Raw genomic sequence first — 20,382 nt, forward strand, 5'->3', positions numbered from 1 at the left:
ACTTGCAATAGTTAACTCATTTTACTGTGCAGTTATTCCATTTGAGTAATAAGGTCCAACATGAAAAGGTACACATCTCAACTGCCAGAGCAGTTCAAAAAAATTTCTTTTGGAGAATCATTTAAGGTTTTGGGGCAGGAGGGGTGTTGTATATCTTTCTTGATGTTACTAGTGCCACATTCTTTATTTACAAGCTATTTACTTGATTTGGACATGACAAAATAATCAAAATTGTGTCTATCAGAGACCAGATAAATAAGGAGAACTGACTTGAAGTCAAGGCTATTCCAGCTCTAAGCTGAGCCTGCAGATTCAAAAAAGCTGTATTAGAACATCTCTTTCTTGAGGGTTTTACAGCTCAGTTTATTGTGCCTAGACCACATACGCAAGCCCCCATCAGCACCTCTGAAACTCTCCCTCCTCCCTGCCACCAACACCCTTTTGGATCCCACTCTTGCACTTAACTTAAGCCTTTCTCCTACCTTATAAAGACGTTGGAGTATTTATTTATGAATATAAGCACCATCAGTAGTGTTAGCACACTGAAACAAAATGCTTAAAAAATAAGCTAATGTTAATGCTACTTCAGTTTCTTACCTGTGATTCATAATCTGTAAGACAAGGTAAAAGTACCTAAAGGTATTAAAATTCCTACAAAGTAACAAGCTGAAATCAGTTACTACAGTCTATGTAGTTCACTTTCCTATCATGGACTGTGCTCCCATTTTTTGTCAGCTGTAGGCCAAAGGTAAAATATTGAATACACAAACCACAGTGCAATTTTTCAGTTCAGCAAATTCAAAGGAACTTTGTGCAACAGTTTTACACTGTTTCTCCCCAAGCTTCACCCAGTCCTCAACTCCCAACATATGATGCTCTATGATACCAGGTCAGCTCCTGTTATAAATTGAGCTTAATACTTAGAGGAAAGGGCTCTTAATAAACCATCACTTGAACATGAAACAAATAAATAGATCTGGATGATTACCACTGCATTTATTTTTTTTTTTTGTATAAAATGCTTGTGCAGGGAAGTTAAAGCTGCTGCTACAAAAAAAAATAAAAACAGTTATAAAACATATACATATTTACATATATTACTTGCAAGACGTAAAAATATAAGTTATTTACAAATACAAACACTTCAACAGCACAGATGCATTTTCCTTGATTGTTGGCACTGAGTAAGCAGTGGGGGAAGGAAAAAAATACAACAGATTCAGATTATTTCCAGAAGTTGCTGCTATCTAGAACCAAGTTGCTCAAAGTTTTGCTGGGGCAAGTTTATCCATCATTTTGAGGAAAAATGTGTTTTGTAAGATACTTCACAAGCTATTTGCTACACATGAACAGAGCAACCCTTCCCTTCCTATTTTTTTTTTTTTTTTTTTACCAGCTTTTTGAAGAATTTCTGTGTAAGCTGAGTACGATCAGTCACGTCACTTGAAAGTCAGTGAGTTTATTAAGCTCTTGTGTCCTGACACCTACTTTGCTTTAATCAGTGGGGACCAGCTGGATTGGTAAACATCACAAGAATGGAAGACAGACAGTGTAGCTTCTCTTTGATGTATTCTGGCAACTTAGCATTTTCTCCATACCTAGAAAGGCAAATAAGCATTAAAAAAGTTAGATGCCTGAAATAATTTGCTTTCAGGACAGTATAATCATTTCAAAACTTGCCTGTAAATAGGAAAACCACTAAGTCAAGTAGGTTTTAAGTATATCTAGACACATTAATTGGAGTTTGATAGCTTAAATCTAGGCCCCCCTTCCCTATATGTATTTAACTGAACAAAGTGTTTCAGATTAAGAAAATATCTAAACAGTGTTTAAAGCTGCAATAATATCTGAGCAGACTGTATATATATTACCATCTCAAACTTTGCACAGAGGAAGGGTGTTACAGAGTGGCTATATTTGTATGGGAAGTGCCCAGTGTTCAAAATATATGTAAAGCTTCACCTGAGCGCTTCAGGTCTGTGCATCAATGTTGGCATGCTATCTCCCTAATCTAGCAGTATCTTGGAGGGGAAAAGAAAAAAAAAAAAAGTATTAAAACCTTACTTTTCTCCCCATACATGAATCGTGGCTATACTCTAGAGACCAAGTAGATGCCTTCCCAGCTTTTTTTATTCGTTACCCAGAGTTCAGTCAAAGCTATAGGTGTTTCTCTTTACTTATTAAGCTTATATAAGCTAATCAACTGAGAAGTGACTGAAAAGCTAAGTTTTAATATTTACAAAACAAAACAAATAGCAGCTGTGAAGTTTACCTTGTGTATAACAGCCCTGCACTAGCAGTAAACAGAACTATTTTTAGAGCAGTAACAGACTCACCTAGTTGTCTGGCCATCTGGAGATGTGTAAGTGATAGAAGAAACACCTGCTTGGGCTACCAGTTGGGATCCATCATTAAACTGAACCCATACTGCTCCACTGGTCAGCTAACGAGAGAAGTTGCATTATGGTTTGAGGACATAAAATACAAGATTATGTACCTAGAATTTTTCTAATAATTGTAGCTGAAAATTTTTCAAAATTGCTGAAGTGACTTGGACATCTTGGTCAGTCTTTTAAAGATGAAGATGGCATGTATACTACTTCGGAGTAAGTAGTGTCATGGAGTCTAAAGAATCAGACTTCCTAAGGTTTCAGGTACTCGCCTTTAGTCATCCTTTTCAATGACAGCTAAATAAAGAAGTACCTTTGGCTTAACCACTCCTAAAGAAATTTTAAATAGGACCAAACATAAAATAGAAGGCCCATTTGTGAAAGTTCACAGCTGTATACATTTTGAAGTTTATATATATAAAGCAAACTTTCTCTGTTAGGACAGGAAGCTTACTTTATTTGGATTGCAGAGAACCATTTTTTAAATCTAAAGCTGGTCCCACAGAAAAGCAGAGGAAAAATTTCTATGTAAGGAAACAGCTTCTCTTGCTGTACAGGCAGATTCTTCTTCTTGTACAGATCTAGTACATATCTGTTAAAAACACGATGTCATGACACCTTTAAATCCATATTAGTGAACAGACAGAAGTTGAACAGCTACAGTTTTTTACTAGAGTCAAATTTAAATGACAAGGCACTGAAACAGCCAATAACCACCACAGGAAGATTGTAATAACTGAAATACAGAACTATTATTTTGGTTTCTTCTACTTATGTAGTTCACCATGGGATTTATCCAAGACACTTGTTTGGAAGGATCTTTACACATACCCGATTTAAACTGTAGCAAAGCACAACTGAATGTATTCCTCACAAATCAAGTTTAAAAGTTAATGACTTAAAAATATGTATCTCAAGTTTAACAGGAAAAAAGAACAGACTTCCCTCCTTTATCAGTATTCATTTCTCACCTGAGATGCCCAACCAACATTTTTCACAAAGACAGATTTTAAAAGTTGGGCTGAATTTGGACTGCATTCTGTTTGATGAACAGAGGAGCATGTAGTTTCAGCATTGTTAGTCATAAATGTAGACTTTTCATATGACACCACCTAAAACCCAGAAATGCACAGTATTAGCAGCCTTAGTATTAATCCAACTGATTATATACCAACTATAGTGGTCAATTCCCACCTGTTCTAATCTTCTCATATATACAGACAGATTTAGCCCATATGGTTCATTTAACAGCATTACATTATAAAAACCCCACAGGATTTTGTATGACTTCCTCAGTACTATGACAGTTTTTCTACCACTTCCCTGTACTCACAGAGGAATTGCTTTCCATAAGCAGACTTTTTCTACTTAATCCCCATTTTTCCTTATCTGACTGACAGAAAACCCTGTCCATCTTCAGCAAAAGTGTTCAGCACGTTAGATTATAAAGCAGCCCTCATTCAGATGGCCAATATTTTACAAAAGTATGGACATAGTTATTAATTGGAAACTAGAATATTAAACATTAATAGAAGAGTTCTACGGCACATACAGTGTCTGTTACAGGTTTAGAGGGGCAAAAGTGATGAATTAAGAATAACAGAGGAGCAAACATCGGAGGCCTTCAGGACAACACCACCACTACTGTCTAGGAGGAACGTGTCTGCTTCTATAAAAGTTCTACTACTCGAATACCTCCTCCCATAGTCACAGAGATGACAGAGATGAGGTGGTGTGCCTAGCAGTATTTAAGATTCAGGGTTCAGTGAAAAGATGCAAGTCAGGGGATGCCTCTGAAATAGGAGAGCTTGGTCAGGAAAGAGATCAGGATCCAGATAATTACAGGAACCTGAAAGAAACAACAAGCTGCACCTCAGGATATACAGACCTAGTTCAAGTATAAACAAACTGACAAAAAAAAGTCAAGAGTAACACAGAAAGGCAACCAGATATTGTGGTGTTTTGCTTAGAAGTACGTACTTCAGAAGAGAAAGCAAACAGTGAAAGTGCTATATGGCAAACAAAGAATGAGTTTAAATGCTGAACCCTCAAGTTAGAACTCTGGTGATGGGTAACCTTAAGTCAGTGTAGAAAATTGACACTAGTAATGAAGCCCGAAGGAATTTTTGTTGCCAGGTTCATTTCAGTCAAGCAGAAACTGGCAGATCCTGCACTACGGACATGTGCTACACAATCAAAAAGATGCAGACCCATGTAAATTCAACAAAGTTCAGATGATACAGACTCAGCGTGCCAAGACCCCCATATCATTCAGTCAGCTGGGGAAGTTGTATCAGGGCTGTGATGCAGGAATTGAAGCTTGGCAGGTCTTTTAAACAAGCTAGATGAAATCGCACACAAAGCCTTGTTGGCTATACATATAAATACATTTATGCTTGCACTTTTTTTTTTAAACACACACTAACACTTGATTATTTCAGAACAATAGCCTCAAATGCTAATATCGTTTGTGACTACCATTCACTATAATAGGCCTGGAGGCACATCAGAGCTCTCCAAAACAAACTGAAGACTGTGCTGCATAATATGAGTAAGCAATTTTCAAACTATCTTCCCAGGAGGCATTTGTGGTAAAGTTTTGGAGGATTTTGATTTTTCAGATTATCTTAAATCCAGATATCAAAGGTTAATTAAAATCAAAATTAACATTTCTAGTCAATATGCTCACAAATGGCTAATAAAAGCTTATGTCCATACAAATGTAATTCCATTAGTTCAAATAAAACAGCAATATTTGAATTCCTACTGGACAGTAGTCTCCACTGTACGTTCTTGGGTACTTACAGGAGTACAGTTTGGCATCTGAACTGGAGTAGAACTGGCAGCTATATTTCTATCCAGTGCCGTAACTTCTTTTGAACAGTTTGTGTTGTCCAACAGTGGAGGTACTACAGCCTGTGGTGATTCAGTAATGCCAGGTTTTCTGGAAAAATAATAAGACAAATTGGGAAAAGGTTTGTCCGAAAGGGACTAAAAACAAGTGAGGAGACATAGCTTTTCCCTTTGCTTACCATGGACTGTACAAAGCACTTGATGGCACTGGTCTTCTGCAGAATTGTTTTTACACATGCTAATTGTTAGCCTGGTTTAGTCTAAATCCACAACTGTATGTTGTCCTAGCATCAAAGGAGGCTTTGCAAGTCCAAAATAAGGTGTTCATACATGCTATCAAGTTAATATTTATCTTGCTAATGACTATGAGCCTCTGTTAAGCAACCCTGGCTTCTGCAAACATCAGCTGCATAAGGATGCTTAGTGGGAATATTCAAATGCGTAAGTATTTTCAGGTGAAAGATACTACCTTCCAACAATTATTGGAAAAAATGGAACACTTTCACTCCTTTTTTCTTCTTCCAAGACAGCAGATTCCAGTGCAAGGCATATACGATGTCCCTGGAATTACAAGAAGCTTCTTGAAGTTTTTAACTGAGAACAGTATAACTATTTCATACATATTTAGTGTGGCAGGTGAGCCTACACAAGGAAATTCTTTTTTCAATGGTACTGAATATCGATTATAGCTGCACTCATATACCATGGAGGCAATTCAAATATCTATACTACAGCAAGATTCCATTGTAACTTCAGCACATCTGGAATTAAGCTCTTAATAATCACATCTCCTCCCCTTTTAGCAGGACTAGATGGGGGTCTAGAACACCCCTGAATTCTCTTCGAGAAAATAACAGAACATAAGGAAGACTGAATAGGAAGTTTGTACTATGTTTTTACTGTTTCCTAAGTTCATAGACAAAAAAATTACTTGTGACTGCTAATTGGGTGACATGAAACAAGAAAGTACAGCAGGAAGGCCAGTTAAACACCTGGCAGGTTTCTGTGTTTGGGTTGTTTGGGTTTTTTTGGGGGGGTGGGGGTGGGGTGAGTTTTTTTTAAAACTTGTATAAAGCAGCTTCAACTGTTCTGCTTAATCCTTTCACCATACAGGCAAACCTGCTTTACACACTAGTAAGAATTTCCTCTAACACTCTTCGTTGTGAGGCATTGTTACTGCTACCTCTACATTGATATTTGCTCTTCCAAAAAACACTTTATCATCCCTCCTTATTAGTGTAATGAAAAAATATGAAAAGCAACATCGAAAGCACATTTGTGAAAGAGAAACTGATTTTTCAGAAGGTTGCTTTGCATGAGAAAAGGTCTATATAAAAGTTTACCTCATTTGCATGATCCATATAAACTTGTATTTCCTTCTTCAAACCCACTTCGTTTTCTCCTTTCAAAGTGAAGGACTTCCCTGATTTTTCAATCACACGAGTTATACCAGCTGTCTTGTGTATCTTTGCTCCTGTAAAAAGTAAAAATTTCTAGTGTGAATTGTGTAACATACCAGCATCTATGAAATACAGATTTCTGCTATTACATTCTACTCTACTGAAGTGTATCTCACTGACTTAATTACTGCAAGAATAAAACCACTCCTGCATGAGCTCTATGTCTAGCAGAAATAAAAAGCCACTTAAATTGCGACTGTGGTATTAACGGAATGCCCTCTATGGCCAAAGATCACTACTTAAATGGGCCGAATAATGCATTTATTACATATCTTAATAACTACCTTTCTAGACATTAATCTGAGACAAAATTAACATCTCTAACAGTATTGCCAAAGATTGGTTAGTTAGGCTCTATTAGTATCTCAATACGGTTTTAAAAATGATGCCCGTTCTTTCAATAGCAGTTCCACACTGAATCACAAAGCTGTTAAGTCTTTTTTTTTTTTTTTTCGTCATAAATTCTGTTGGGGTATATCTATACGTGTGGCAAATCAAACTAGTTGACAGTAGTCTATAGTGAGAAAACAATCATCAGTGCAGCCTAGTTTATGAAGGGTAGAGTTGGAAAAGGCAGCCAACTGCTATCTCGAGCGAGTGTTCTTGGTAATACTATTACCTCAGTTAATGGAAAGCTTGGAGTAGGGACACACCTTTCACTAAGCAGGTTGACTATCAAATGTAGTTGCAAAGAAGAGTTCATCAATAAAAACAAGGCATAAGTTAAATAACACTTCTGCAACATGTTCTCCCTGAAGAAGATATCGGTAAGGAACTAATGAATAATAAACTGATCTCCTAGTGCTAGAATAAAGGCAGAGTGGCAAAAAAAAAAGTTTCTAGTATTTTCTTCAACCTGAAGTGTTCATTGTTTAGTGTTTGGCAATATTTTAGTGCAGCTTTAATAACACGACATAACTATTTGCATAATTGCAAAAACGAATACATACCATCATAAAAACAAATTTCAACATCTGCAGTGGGTGAATTTTCCATCAACATGCACTTGGCATATCTTGTGTAGAACGTAACTTTGGGGGTTTTTGTTCTTACCAACTGCACAAACTTGGCTGCATACTGGTATTTTTTCCAGTACTTTTCTACAAAAGAAAATTTAAAAACCTTTACCAAAAAGTCATCAGATTAAACACTTTGCACCAACTTGAAGTCATTTAAAATACGTATTTGATAGCTGAAGGTTATAAGTAATATTTAAGTACTTAACAGAATTATGTTCAAAGAAACCGACTTATTTCCACCAACTTTTAGAAAAGTGTGCGTCCTCAACAGCTTCACTTGAATAGCTTCAATGAACATAATTCAGAACCTAAACAACATAGTAAAGTGCTGCATATACTGTTTAACTAGATATCGTGGTCCAGCTGGCTTCCTGGCTTTAGGTGAAACCTGTCTTTGATCTCTAATTAGTAGAGAAGTCTGCTTGTCTCTTAAAACCTTACAGTTAGCTTATATTTTTTCTTCAGCTGTTTACATTAAATACTCTGTCAACGCTTTAAAGTATGTATTTTTATCCCTTCCTCCCCAAGTTATGAGTATTAGGAAGCACAAAGTAAAGTTGCTGTTTTAAAAAATGACTTGATAATATTTCTTCCACTCATATTTAAACAGCTTCCAATATGAACGAGGAGAAGATTATGAAAGCTTTAATTTTAGTACGCTACATTGTAAAGGGGTAGGTGACTCCTTATAACTTCCATACAAAATGAATTAAAACCTGTAGGTTTAGGCTTTCTTGTGAAGTTTCAAAATACAGTTTCCAGTTAAACTGTAGTTTGAATCTTATTCTGAAAGGAGTTTTATCTTCACAGTTATCTGAAAAGTAGTGGCTAAAAGCTAAGAAGTCTCAAACAAGATTCACTTAATCACATTAATAATCATAATTTTAAAATAAATTTCAGGTTACCTGGCAAGTTGTCAAAATCATACATGCAGATGTCTTCAGGAGGAGCAGGAGGTCTGTCATCAAGAAGGAAACCTCTTCCTTCATTTGGATGATAAACTGCAATCTACAAAAAAGGAAAAAAATGTGTTTACAGTTGCCTCTTACTACAGCACTCCCTACTTTTAACAGGTATGGAAATAAGTCACAGTTGAATTAATTACTGTAATCTACCATGAACACTCTATTCCTCTAAGTAATTATTTAACAGCAGCAGTTTTTCAACAATACTTCACCTATTCCAAAAGTCAAGTCTAATTTTACTCTTAAGTAATTGCTTGCTACCTATATTTGTATAGCTGTACTATGGGGGGGCAGGGGGGAGGAGTTTACAGCTGTGCATATGGAAACATTGCACTTCCAAACAAATAATCACTTAAATGCAAATCAAAAAAAAAACTCTGAAAAAACAGAATGCTCTAAGCCCTTTATACAACAGTGAAGAAATTGAAAACATACTCACCACATTTCCATCACAAGATATTCTGAGAACTTCTTTCACAAGCTCTTGCGAGTGATGTTCTTTTAGAAACTCCATACACACTTCCCCAGTATCTAGAATGCTCACCTAAAATATATTAAATATACAAGTGAAACAAAAAGACCTTTACTTTCTGGCAAGATAAGATATCATTTCATTCCACAAATGCTTTTAAAAAAAGGTTTTCTTCTTCCTCGAATGCACTGCAAACTTATAAATGCTTATTACACTAAATTTTGCTATTAATGCTATACAAACAGAACACTTCTTCAACATGACTGAAGGTTATAAGCCTGGTCAGTGAGGGCGTGGTTTCTTAAGTGACAAATCAAACAAAGACAGGTCAGCTCTATTATGTTCTTTTTTAAAAAACCAATTGGGGGGCAGGAGGAACAGGACAGGACGAGCAGGACTATAAGAAATGGAACAAAAGGGTGATACCAGGAACAAACCAACCAGAAAATTTATGTGATCAGTAAGGATTAATGGAATTTGTTTTGCTTTCCCACCCACAAGACAGGGAAAAAGCAGCACTATAGGAAAAATATTAAAGTTTTTACTTGAGAGCAAGACTGTTTTCATTTCTAATCCAGTTATTTATCTAATCTGTAAAAGTGTTTGATCTGTTTGCATTTAAGATTTTAACTATGTCAACTGTGCAGCTAAGCAGTACAGAGTTTTAGAACTGTAAGAAGTATACATGCACTTAATATTTGTTATGTCTACCTACAGCTTCTTTTGCTTGTCAGCTAAAAGCAATGCCATGTCACTACTTGCAGGAAGTGACCACAAGTATTCCATATACAAAAACCAAGATGCATCTTACTAACAGGACTTGAAATTAAATGACTATGGATTAACTTTTCTAAATGCAAATGCTTCTGATTTACCAAGTGATTTTTAAGAGATAGTCACACTGTATTTAATACTTGAGTTGTTTCCATTTTAAGAGCTGATACGTACCACTGCATTTTTTGTTTTTTGCCGGATTGGTTTTAGTCTGTGAGCATTGAGAGGTGACACTATACTTCGCAGTGTAGGTTTCTGATGTGCTGGTGGTTCTTTGCCCCACGTTTGGTTTTGTTCTGAAGTTGACCAAAGGCCACATGTAGAAGATGGCTGAATTTTCTCAGATTTGCAGAGAACTCTGGGGATGTATTTCTTTGGGTTTCTCTGGTTCAAAGAATGCGAACAGTCGATGGATGCATCGTGATTCCTGATATCTTTTAAGGTGTTCCATGCATTTCTTGATGCATCTTGCTGCACATCCAGATACTGAAAACCCCCATGTGCATTACTGTTGCCAGTTAGGTCTGCAGGTGGTCTCAGCGGAACTGAAAGCATCATAAAAGTACATTGTAGATTCAGAGTCACAGTCAGAAGAAAAAAATGCTATTATGTTTTTAAAAGCTTTTCAAAGTATCATCCTAGAAGGCTTATTGAAGTGGAGAATGGGATTTCTTCAATCCTCAGTCCAAAGCATTAGGCTACAACTTTAGTACCAATCCATACACGTGCTAACAAAATTCCAGTGCTACTTAAAATAAACTGTTACTAAATTTCAGTTAGGATGGCCTTCAATAAACAAAATACTAAGACTTCAAATAGATACCTAAACAAGAATTAGTTTAATTTGTTGAAACACAGTTTACTTGCCATTCAGATAACCACTAGCACCAAGTTTCATTTAAGTTTCAGCTTAACTAGTGTTTCAGCATCAAGCAGAGGTTTTAGTACTCAAGATGTTAAAAAAAAAATCACAGTTCAAACCCCTTGTTTTATTTCCAGTCATTTGTTAAAATACAAAAACCTATTTTTGTATTTAAACTTCCTATAACTGCTTCCCCAGTTTTGATATTTAAGCCCTTGATCAACTTTCACCTCACCCACACAAGTAATTCCCTCCTCCTGCCATGTTGCAGAACAGTTAAGAAGGGATCAAAAATTCAATAGGATTATTCAGACCATATGTCATATGATTCCAATTCCCTGTGGACTGGAAGGCAAGGAGTCCAGTAATATCAAAATAAAAAAGGGCTAGAATGGATTTGCGATTTAGTTTTATGATTAAATTACATTATTTGTAAAAGATGTAACATGATGCATGACAAAAAACACCTCCTTCCCTTCTGTGTCTTTTAACCTTTCCTCCACCCCTCCTTCTGCAGCCTCATTATCTCTCATTCACTGAGGTCCCATTTTCTCTTAAGGTGTATTTGCACAACTAAATTAACAGGGCTTTTGAGTCACCTGCCAATCTTTTGTTACGTATTTATGTGTACACATTTCAGGTCACAACTGACTAATTATGGCAGGTACTAGAATGGTGTTTTCCTTTTTTTTTTTTTTTTTTTTGCTAAAATACTAAAAGGAGATAATCACCTCAATTTTAGGAAGCTAAGTATTCAAATCCAATGTACAATTTCTTCACGCTTATGAAAGCTGTTACATACAGTTCATTATACCAGCCCAACAGCTTAAGAGGAACGCTAACCACAAAGCCTTCTGAAATTAATTCCTATCTCAGGAAACTAAAATGTTACAGCTTAATCCAAAAGAGAAAACAAAACAATGTTTTCAATGGAATATTGCTTGCTTAAGAATGATACTACAGATTAGCAATGCTGGAAATCATTTTGCCCGTTTCAGTATCTGTGTCAATTTTTTACAGTGACAAGTCAGTTTAGGGTCTCCCATGCTTTTAATTCAGGGAAAAAAAAAAAAAAAACTCTGCCTGCAGTAGCCTCTGTTAACATCCAGTCGCTGTTATTTATGATGCCAGCATTATACTCTGGTATCACAGTTACTTGGCCATACAAATACCCCTTCTGTCACAAGTTTAAAGAAGTAAAATATAGAAAAACCCACAAAAATTGTTAGAAGTCACTACTCCAACTTGAGCGCAAAAAACGTACAACTGATTAGTTACACACCATTTGTTTGCATGCTTCCAAGCCACTGCTGCATTGTTTCAGCCTGGGACTTCTGCTCTAACAAACCAACCTGGGGCTTCACTGGGCAGAGATAATTTGAGCTGCAAAATAAAAGTTACACATGTAATCAAGATTACATCAAAGACACTTGCACAACAACAGTTATGTTACAGCTGCAGAAACCACAACACTTTTAGAACATTTAAGAAATGCAGGTGGCATTTCACAGCTCTAGACAGCTTAGAACATGCTGCTTTTTTCATGGGGAATGTTCATTGGGTAAAGCATAAAAAAATATACTGTTTCCAAACAGAATAAGAAGTTATTCCTAATGATTTAAGCCTGTTAGCACTCACTAGTAGACTCTTGGAACTGACATATGAATAAAAAGAGCCATTGATAAAAACAGTCATTGCTGGCTGCTGCCAGCAGTGGCTGTTCTTACATATAGTTCTTAATTCACAGTATAGGAAACAACCTCAGAGAAGACACAGGGATGATGACCATGACACCAGTGGATCTCATTCAGCATAGCAAATACGCAGCTGAAATACGTAGGTAATCTTACCACCTAAAATAACTTGAGTTCATATAAAATATCGTAAATCCCAAATATTATAATGATTTTTACCAGCTTTTTAGAAAATGACATATATGTAGTCACAGGTGAACTCAAAGTATAATCCACATGCTGAAGAATAAAGAATACACACAAAAACAGTTACAGCAGAATCACTGATCCGTTGTAAATTCACACTAAGCTCCTGGGAGGTTTTCTGTCTCTGTAGCCTGTACCTGTCTGTACCTTCTTTTTGCGATGATCACTACTTTAGCATTGGCAAGGACTCAATGATCACAAAAAACCCCACCCCTCAGAATATAAGCATCTAATTTCGGTCTTCGAACCTTGCATTTAAGATTGCTGTGCAGGCTAACTACAGATGTAAGAGGCTCTCCTATAATCAACCACGTAAAAAAAGTAGTAACCATTCAGTTAATCTCCACACTCATATTAATATTCTGTCCCATTTACATTCAGCATGTTGTTATGAAGTCATGGGGAACACAAGTAAGCATTACGTTAACATTTGCATAAATCATTTCTTTTTTGATTCATCAAACATTTCTCAAACTAGAAAGAATGCACATGCCCATTGAACTTGCTCAGCAGAGGCTTATGTCAAACACTTCCCAATAGTCAAGAAAAACCTCTTACTCCATTTACTTTTTCCACAGGGCAAAGTCCTCATTTGCATTTTCCCTGAAATGATTTGCAAAAATTAAAGCATATGAAACAATCACACAAAGTTGCCACTTCTTAATGTGGAGAGAAATGCAAGAACTAAGATAGGCAAAGTCCTTATATTAAAATAGCAAAGTGCTCTTTGATATTCTGCAAAGACAAAGCAAACTCCTGAGCACAGACAGATTAAGTTTATCACAAAGGAGGGCTCTTGTTGCATAGCAGTGCACAGAAGTCAAAGATGAGGCCTCCAACAACACAGAAAACATCCTAGCATCCTTTGTAGATTTGGTACGCAAGTTGGTTTGTATCAGCTGGGGCAGTCCATCAATGTATAGAAAGAAGCCAGGATTTTCACCCAGAAACTACAACTAAGGACTGGGACTAAGTTTCAGATAGTTATCTTTGAGTGTCATTTTCCTTTCTGGTACACCAGTTTTATAATCCATCATCTAATCTTGTACTTAATCTGGTTTTTTTTCCCTTTATCTTGTTGAAGCATAACAGGAAAAAAAAAAAAAAAAAACCACAGAGCAGCAAGTAAAAGTGTTGGTAATCACACCCTGAATGCCTTCTACCCTAGTCTATGTCTGTTCTACAAAGAACAATTAGCAAGGCTCTCTACTGCAATTACTGTGGGGAAAGAAATACTCAACTTGCTCCACATGGAAATAAGTCAATAATAGAGTATTACCAGGATAAATAAAAGCTACAATCTAGCTAGCTGATGCACTGCATCTATGAATTTTAAAAGAGGGACAGTGGGGAGGTAAACCTCCACATAGCAACAGCATCAGCTATCACCCTCTCCTATTTGGTATTCAAGCTACAAGTGTAGAGACTCTGGGCACTTACTACAGCTCAGTTACAGGAAATATCATGCATTTAACATAAGGCAGCTCTAAATTTCATCTTAATAAAAACCAATTCTTACTGTGGTTGATCTTTTACAGGTGGAGATATTTGCCCTTCGAAAGAACCAGAGCTACTAGAAGTTTTCTCCTTAAATATTTCTCCTATATCGGTATAGCTGTTTGCAGGCGAAAAGCATTCTGTATTTTCCCTTGTTCCTACTTTAGGCTTAGAAAGCAGTTCCATAGAGTGACATCTCTCAACAATATTTGATATGCCTTGAGTCTGACTGTGGGATGTGCCAGACCTATCTGAAGAGTGGGCTCTTCGGAGGTAGCGTGAATGTGGTCTCTCTTCAGCAAGTTGCATGGCTCTTCCCCTGCCGGTTATGCCAATTTCTTTTCCCTGAATTCCCCACTGATGAAAAGAACCGCTTCCATCTACCGATGAAGTATTAGTGGAATTCTTGTTTTTAGGAAAAAAAGTTATTTTATTTGGGAGCGGCTGTCCAACCAACAGCTTCTTCTTTTCCTTCAAGCAACCACTGGTACTGATGCTGGAAGAGCCTGTGAAGGTTGTAGAGATGGTAGCATTTCCACTGTCCATGGAATCTTCTGAAGTTCCCGAATCTTTACTCCGTGCAGAGCTACACCTGGACATAAAAGGATGATCCAACACAGAGGAAAGACTCAAGCGATCTGCTGGATTTTTGCGAAGTAATCTATGTATAAGGTCTTGCGCCTCTCTTGATAAAAAGGCTGGCATTTCATAGTCTGCTAATACTACTTTATTCAGCGTGTTTTTGACTGTGTCAGTGTCAAAAGGTGGCTTTCCAATAAGAAGAGTGTAAAACATACAACCCAAAGACCATACATCAGATTCAAGTCCATGTGGACTCCTTGTGGCTATCTCTGGAGAAATGTAATTTGGAGTTCCACACATGGTGTAATGCTTTTCGTGAGGCATTTTCAGCTGAGTTGCTAGTCCAAAATCAGCAATCTTGACATTCATATTATTGGTGAGTAAGATATTAGAAAGGGTGAGGTCCCGGTGCAGTATTCCATGAGAATGAAGATACAGCATACCCGTGATAATTTGATGCAAGAAGTGTCGAGCTGTCAAAACACAAAACCAGGTGATTTAGTCATAAATTGAAATCAGAAAGTTGTTATTTTCACAACTATGAAGTCTGCTATTGGTCTTCCTTTTTTTTTTTTTTTTTTTAAATAATGGGGATGTTACAAGGATGTTTAAGTGTCATGCTAATGAGATTGGAATTAACTCTGCTTTTTGCTTTAAGCAATATGGCATGACTATGTTCTAAGTTCATAAAAAATGTTCTCTAATGCAATAGTCAGATTTGTTTCTTTGCTAACAGAATGATGTAAATAGGACTGGAAATGTTTTCAACTGGCCTAAGCTTTTTAAAATTGGGTTCTTAAAAATTTTTTTTAAAAGTTCAGTTGCTCATTTTCAGAAACAGCAAATGCACGAAATCAAGCAGCTTCACTATATGCAGATTATAGAATATAGGAGACAATTTGGATGGTATTTATCATTATTAGCAAACTGGCAAGGCTAGTAGTACTCCAATTTCTCAAAAACTTCTAAGTTGACAATATTGGGACAGCCTTTCTCTTGTATTACATTAGAAATTCAGGGAATATTCAAGAGTTTTAGCTTACAGCAGGAGTAACAAAAACTCATCCAGCCTGAAACAGCATCATTTATTATGATGTTGCAATTACAGCAATTTTAAGAATAGTTCTGAAAAATCCATATCTGTAATAGTTTCACAGAATTAGATGAGAAACTGACAGAGAAGCAGGTAAACTGGAAGGACTGTACAAGAGATGACCAGCATGGTAAGTCTGGAAGCAGTAGAGGCAATAACCACTGATCCAGATTGGGTGAAACCAGAACAGCTTGTTTGGTTGTGCCCGCAAACATTATACATTGCCATTGGCTTTGCTGGCGCCTTTTTTTTTTTTTTTTTTAATTGCACTGTTCTGATTAGGCTTTCAGTGGCCCATGTTCTAATTGAAATCCTCTCTCTCAACAATAAGAAAATGAAACATTAGTAAATTCATAAGGGAAATTCATCTTTTTTGCAAGACTTCTTTCTCAAAATACTATTCAAAAGTTTTAGCTTTACTCTGACAATGAACTCTCAACGAAAGATAGGATTTTCAGTGCTTTCCGTAAGAAACAGAAGTAAAACCATAGTAGAATTTCTCCTCAGCTGCCAGTCCTTCAAAAATTCTAGATGAAGTGTCAAATTGGATATTTCCTTGCTAACTCAGCCCTTAAGCAACAGTTAACTGCATTATCTTAATTTCCGCACACCTTGGAACACAGTAAATATTTCCAACGATACCACAAAAGGCAAACTATAATATGGAAGGCTTCCTAACTGGTGACATGTAATACACTAATACTGAGGAGAAGAGGTGCAACACAAAGAAAGCAAATCTGTGGATGTGAAGCTGCCAGATTTCCTCTGTGGAACTTCCCAGTCTTGACCTATACTTCAACATACTTTTATGTACAAAGGTAAGCACTACCCTCTATATACCTCTACCTTCTAAGATCGCTGTCTATTTTTTCTACACCCCAAAAGCACAAACTACTGTAAAATGGCATAAACAGAAACAAAAGCGTACAGAAATTCAAGTGAATACATGTAATAGTAATTAATCTCTAGATTACCACTTATGACAAGACTTTAAGATATACAGACTGGTTCAGAGTGATAGCAGTTTTAAATACCCTTTCACTAGAATTAAGTATTTACTGAATAAACCAAATCATTAATGCAAACAGAGCTACACAGAAAAAAAAAAAAACTCACCTTCTTCTTCTGAAAAGGGTTTCTTTCTGTTCTTTATGTATCTGCTCATTTCACCATTGTGACACATCTCAAGTATCAGGTATACGTAGTTGCTATCTTCAAAATAGTTGTAAAGCTAGAACATAAAACAATGAAAATATTAAAATACATTTTGTAGACTATACAGCAAGTCACATACACAGTCCTCTCTGCAAAAACATTATTCTTACCTCAATTATAGATGGATGCTTTAGCTGACAATGTATTTTCACCTCATTTTGAACCCTCTGTACCATTCCAACCTTGTGCATGGCTTTTTTATCTATCTGTAAATGGATCACAGAATATTTTTCAAGCACTGCAACACTGATTACGTACATGTTAGGTTCAAGTGAACTTGACATTTTAGATGTCCAACGCACATTTGCCTGAAAACTTCTAAATGTAAGCAAGTTTTCACATAGTTTAACCTACTATATGCTTTTAATAAACAAGTATCATCGATAAATGGAGGAACACACGACTGTCTCAAAGTAGACAAGTATTAACATTTTAAAACGAACACTAATTAAAAAAATTTCTGAAATACCGAAGCAGAGAAACCCAATTCTGCTTTTGCCAGGCAGATATGCTACACATAGTTAACATTAAAAAGGTGGCTAAATATAAACTAACATAAAGTATAATAGAAATATAAAGTATAAAATAAAGCATTACAGATTGTAAGTAAATCTGGCAAAACACCTGTGAGGCGCAAGTTTCCTTGACGAACAAAGTCTGTCCTGGCAGTGGGGGAAATTTTTCCAAGACATTTTTTTCCAGGACCTCTCCAGCCACATGGATTCTAAACGAAGTTTTTGCAGTCACAAATTTCTGAATTAGAATTACAGGGCTGATTGTCCACCCAACGTTGAACATACGAGCTGACGTTCTTTTAATAGCGCTGTAAGCATTTCTATCAGTTATCGATACCTTCTATTTGGTTGTACTGCACCATTCAGGATCGAATCCTAATCTAAATATCGGTTACATACAAACAAGCAATCCAGGCACGAATGCCCAACCGCAGAAGCCCAACCTGTTGCGGCTTGCCCTTGTTCAGTCTCTCAGAAGACTGAGGCTTCTTTGGCTCGCTGCCTTACCATTTTGATAGCCACTTCCAGACCGGTTTTCAGGGATACTGCTCTGTAGACCCCAGCGAAGGAGCCCTTCCCCAGGAGGTTCCCCACCTTGAAATCCTGCAACTCGAACAAATCACGGCCGTCAGTCCCACCCCAGGCTCTGAAGCCTCTCTCCCGATGCAAACACCCTCCCACCCCCCTCCCCCGAGTGATTGGGGGACCCCACACCCCTCAATGCCGACACAAACCCCCAGGTGCCCCCCCGGGGGGGGGGGGGGCTACCTGGACCGAGCTCTCCGGGGCGCGGCGGCGGTCCGCAGCGGGGCCGGCCAACACCCCCCACGGCATCGTCCTCTCCGCTCAGCGACCGGCTTGCACTGGCGCCGGCCGGGGCGGTGCGGCGCGGCGGGGTCGGGTCGGGCCGAGCCACCTTCCCGCCGTCTCTCCCGCCGTTCCCGTGGAACGGCAGACACCCGCCTCCCGCTGCTATGGCAGCGGCTGGGGAGCGACCGCCGCCCGCCCCGCAAAAACACAGAACGCCTAGGGTTTTCCACAGCCGACCTTCCCGTGGGTGAGGAAACACGGCTTCACGGCTCGGCCCGGGGCGGGGGGGGGGACGCCGGTCCCGGCCGGTTCAGCCCCTAGGCCCGCTCCTCCGGCCGCCCAGCCGGGGACCTGCCCGGGGGCGGGGGGCCGCCCCAGGCCGGCCGCCCTCCCACAAATAAACCGCCCGGGAGAGGGACGCCCCCCCCCCGCCTGGCCTCTCCCCGCCACCGACCGGCAAATGGCGGGGCGGCCCCGGCCAGGGGGCCGGGCTTCGCACCTCTATTTTCTCGCCGATGCAGGTCGCCATGGCGCTGGCCCGCTCTCCCCCGGTCCCGCTATGGGTTCTTCTCAGGACCTCGGCTCCCCATCACGGCGCCCTCCATCGCCCGCCTCGGCCCAGGCCTGCTGGATCCCGGGCCCGGCGGCCGCTCCCCTCCCCCGGCGCCTCCATTTTGAAAAATCGCGCCGTTACCTTCCCCCTCCCCGCCCCGCCCCGCCCCGTTCCAGGTCGAGGCTGCGTCTGACGCAATCGCGTCACGCAGAGGCGGCCGCGGCGCTCGCGGTTGGGGAAGGGAGAGACGGCGCCTGCGCGCGGCGTCGCGTGCCCCGTTTCCCCGGCAGCCGTTACGGCGCATGCGCTGTTGCGGGTCCGGCGGCGGCGTTGGCGGCCCGGTAGCTGAGAAATAACCGGTTCTGACAGCCCTGCGCGGTTCCAGGTATCTCTTCCTCAGAGAAGGGAGAGTCTCCAGGCTGCCCCTGGCCTCGGGAGGCTGGGCTGCCCGGCGTCGTCACGCTCGGCCGGGCGTCTATGGTGGAAGCCCTCAGGCCTGGGAGATCGGCCGAACCGAGCTGGCAGGGTCAGCTCCTGGGTTGGTTGTGGAGGAACGTGAACTCTCCTAATAAAAGGAACAGTTTTACCTTCACGTGGGTACTTCCCTCACAGTCAGTTGAGAGGTTTTGTTATTCCTTGGTTGTTATTTTTAAATAGCTGGCCTAAATTCTGGGATGAACTCTCACAAAGTTTTAAGGGCTTCCCTTCGGCTTGCTGCCTCACATATTAAGCACAAAGTGCAGTTCTTCCATCTTACCTTGTCTGATACAGTGTCTGGTAACGGAGGCACAGGGTGTATGTCTCGGAAGTATAGGCTAGAACCAGCAACAGGCTTAGGTGCAAGACTGCCAGTGTGGCCTGGGCTGGGTGCTCAGCCTTCTCTTATGAGGGTACCCACAGGGAGCAGCAGCTGCCTCCACCTGGCACCCTAAAGAACCTGCAGTTGCACAGAGCTAGCTGAGAGGAAGAGCTGTCAATTGGGCTTTGTCCCAAATACCCCTTCTCTCAGGTGTTCAGTCCACTGAAGGATGAGGTGCAAGCTGAAGCTTTAAATCCTCAATTCTCAATCTTTTCTTGAAGGTACCTTGCTGTATTTTTTCTCCAAATATCTGAAAAAGCTTATGCCAGTGAGGTTTTGTCAGCTAATGTTGGTACTGTGTGTAGTAGACTACTGCAGCACATGCTGAGCAACTACAAAGCCTGGATTTAATTCACTTTTCTGCTTCAGGAACCCGTTGGAGGGTCCTCTGGTTTTGGGCCCGTAGTGCCAAACTAAGTAATGTGCTGGGATAGTAGCATAGCTTCAACATAAACACGGTGCAAGATGGTAATTAATTTTATCACCAAGTGCACTATGGAGCACTGAGCTGAGAGTGGTGATT

At 39.3% G+C, this 20,382-nt stretch overlaps 1 protein-coding gene across 2 annotated transcripts; it reads right to left on the reverse strand.

The window, feature by feature from the left end:
- Positions 1–1,397: 1,397 nt before the first annotated feature.
- PLK4 (polo like kinase 4) lies at positions 1,398–19,158 on the reverse strand. 2 transcript variants are annotated; one of them, XM_030039376.2, is made up of 16 exons: positions 18,947–19,158; positions 18,145–18,240; positions 17,233–17,328; positions 17,024–17,138; positions 14,255–15,287; positions 12,078–12,178; positions 10,108–10,478; positions 9,127–9,231; positions 8,628–8,730; positions 7,654–7,803; positions 6,587–6,717; positions 5,713–5,804; positions 5,196–5,334; positions 3,362–3,502; positions 2,337–2,443; positions 1,398–1,598 (listed from the first exon to the last, which is right to left on the reverse strand). In XM_030039376.2, exons 1-16 carry the CDS (start codon positions 18,974–18,976, stop codon positions 1,499–1,501), a joined length of 2,910 nt encoding a protein of 969 aa, XP_029895236.1. In that variant the 5' UTR covers positions 18,977–19,158; the 3' UTR covers positions 1,398–1,498. The 2 variants fall into 2 exon arrangements, with proteins under 2 accessions (XP_029895236.1, XP_029895325.1); XM_030039465.2 differs by lacking the exons at positions 1,398–1,598; positions 2,337–2,443; positions 3,362–3,502 and adding an exon at positions 3,712–4,239 and having other exon boundaries at positions 18,947–19,128.
- Between the last annotated feature and the right edge of the window lie 1,224 nt (positions 19,159–20,382).

The sequence above is a fragment of the Aquila chrysaetos genome, chromosome 1, assembly GCF_900496995.4.
Source record: "Aquila chrysaetos chrysaetos chromosome 1, bAquChr1.4, whole genome shotgun sequence".
Lineage (NCBI taxonomy): Eukaryota > Metazoa > Chordata > Aves > Accipitriformes > Accipitridae > Aquila > Aquila chrysaetos.

What these genes read in the sequence shown, in the direction of transcription:
- PLK4 (XM_030039376.2), bottom strand. Translation starts at nt 18,976, where the DNA reads ATGGCGACCTGCATCGGCGAGAAAATAGAG. An exon ending in GCATCGGCGAGAAAATAGAG is followed by an intron (nt 18,241 to 18,946) that starts GTGCGAAGCCCG and finishes TTCGAGTTGCAG; the next exon opens with GATTTCAAGGTGGGGAACCT. An exon ending in AGCATCCATCTATAATTGAG is followed by an intron (nt 17,139 to 17,232) that starts GTAAGAATAATG and finishes TTTATGTTCTAG; the next exon opens with CTTTACAACTATTTTGAAGA.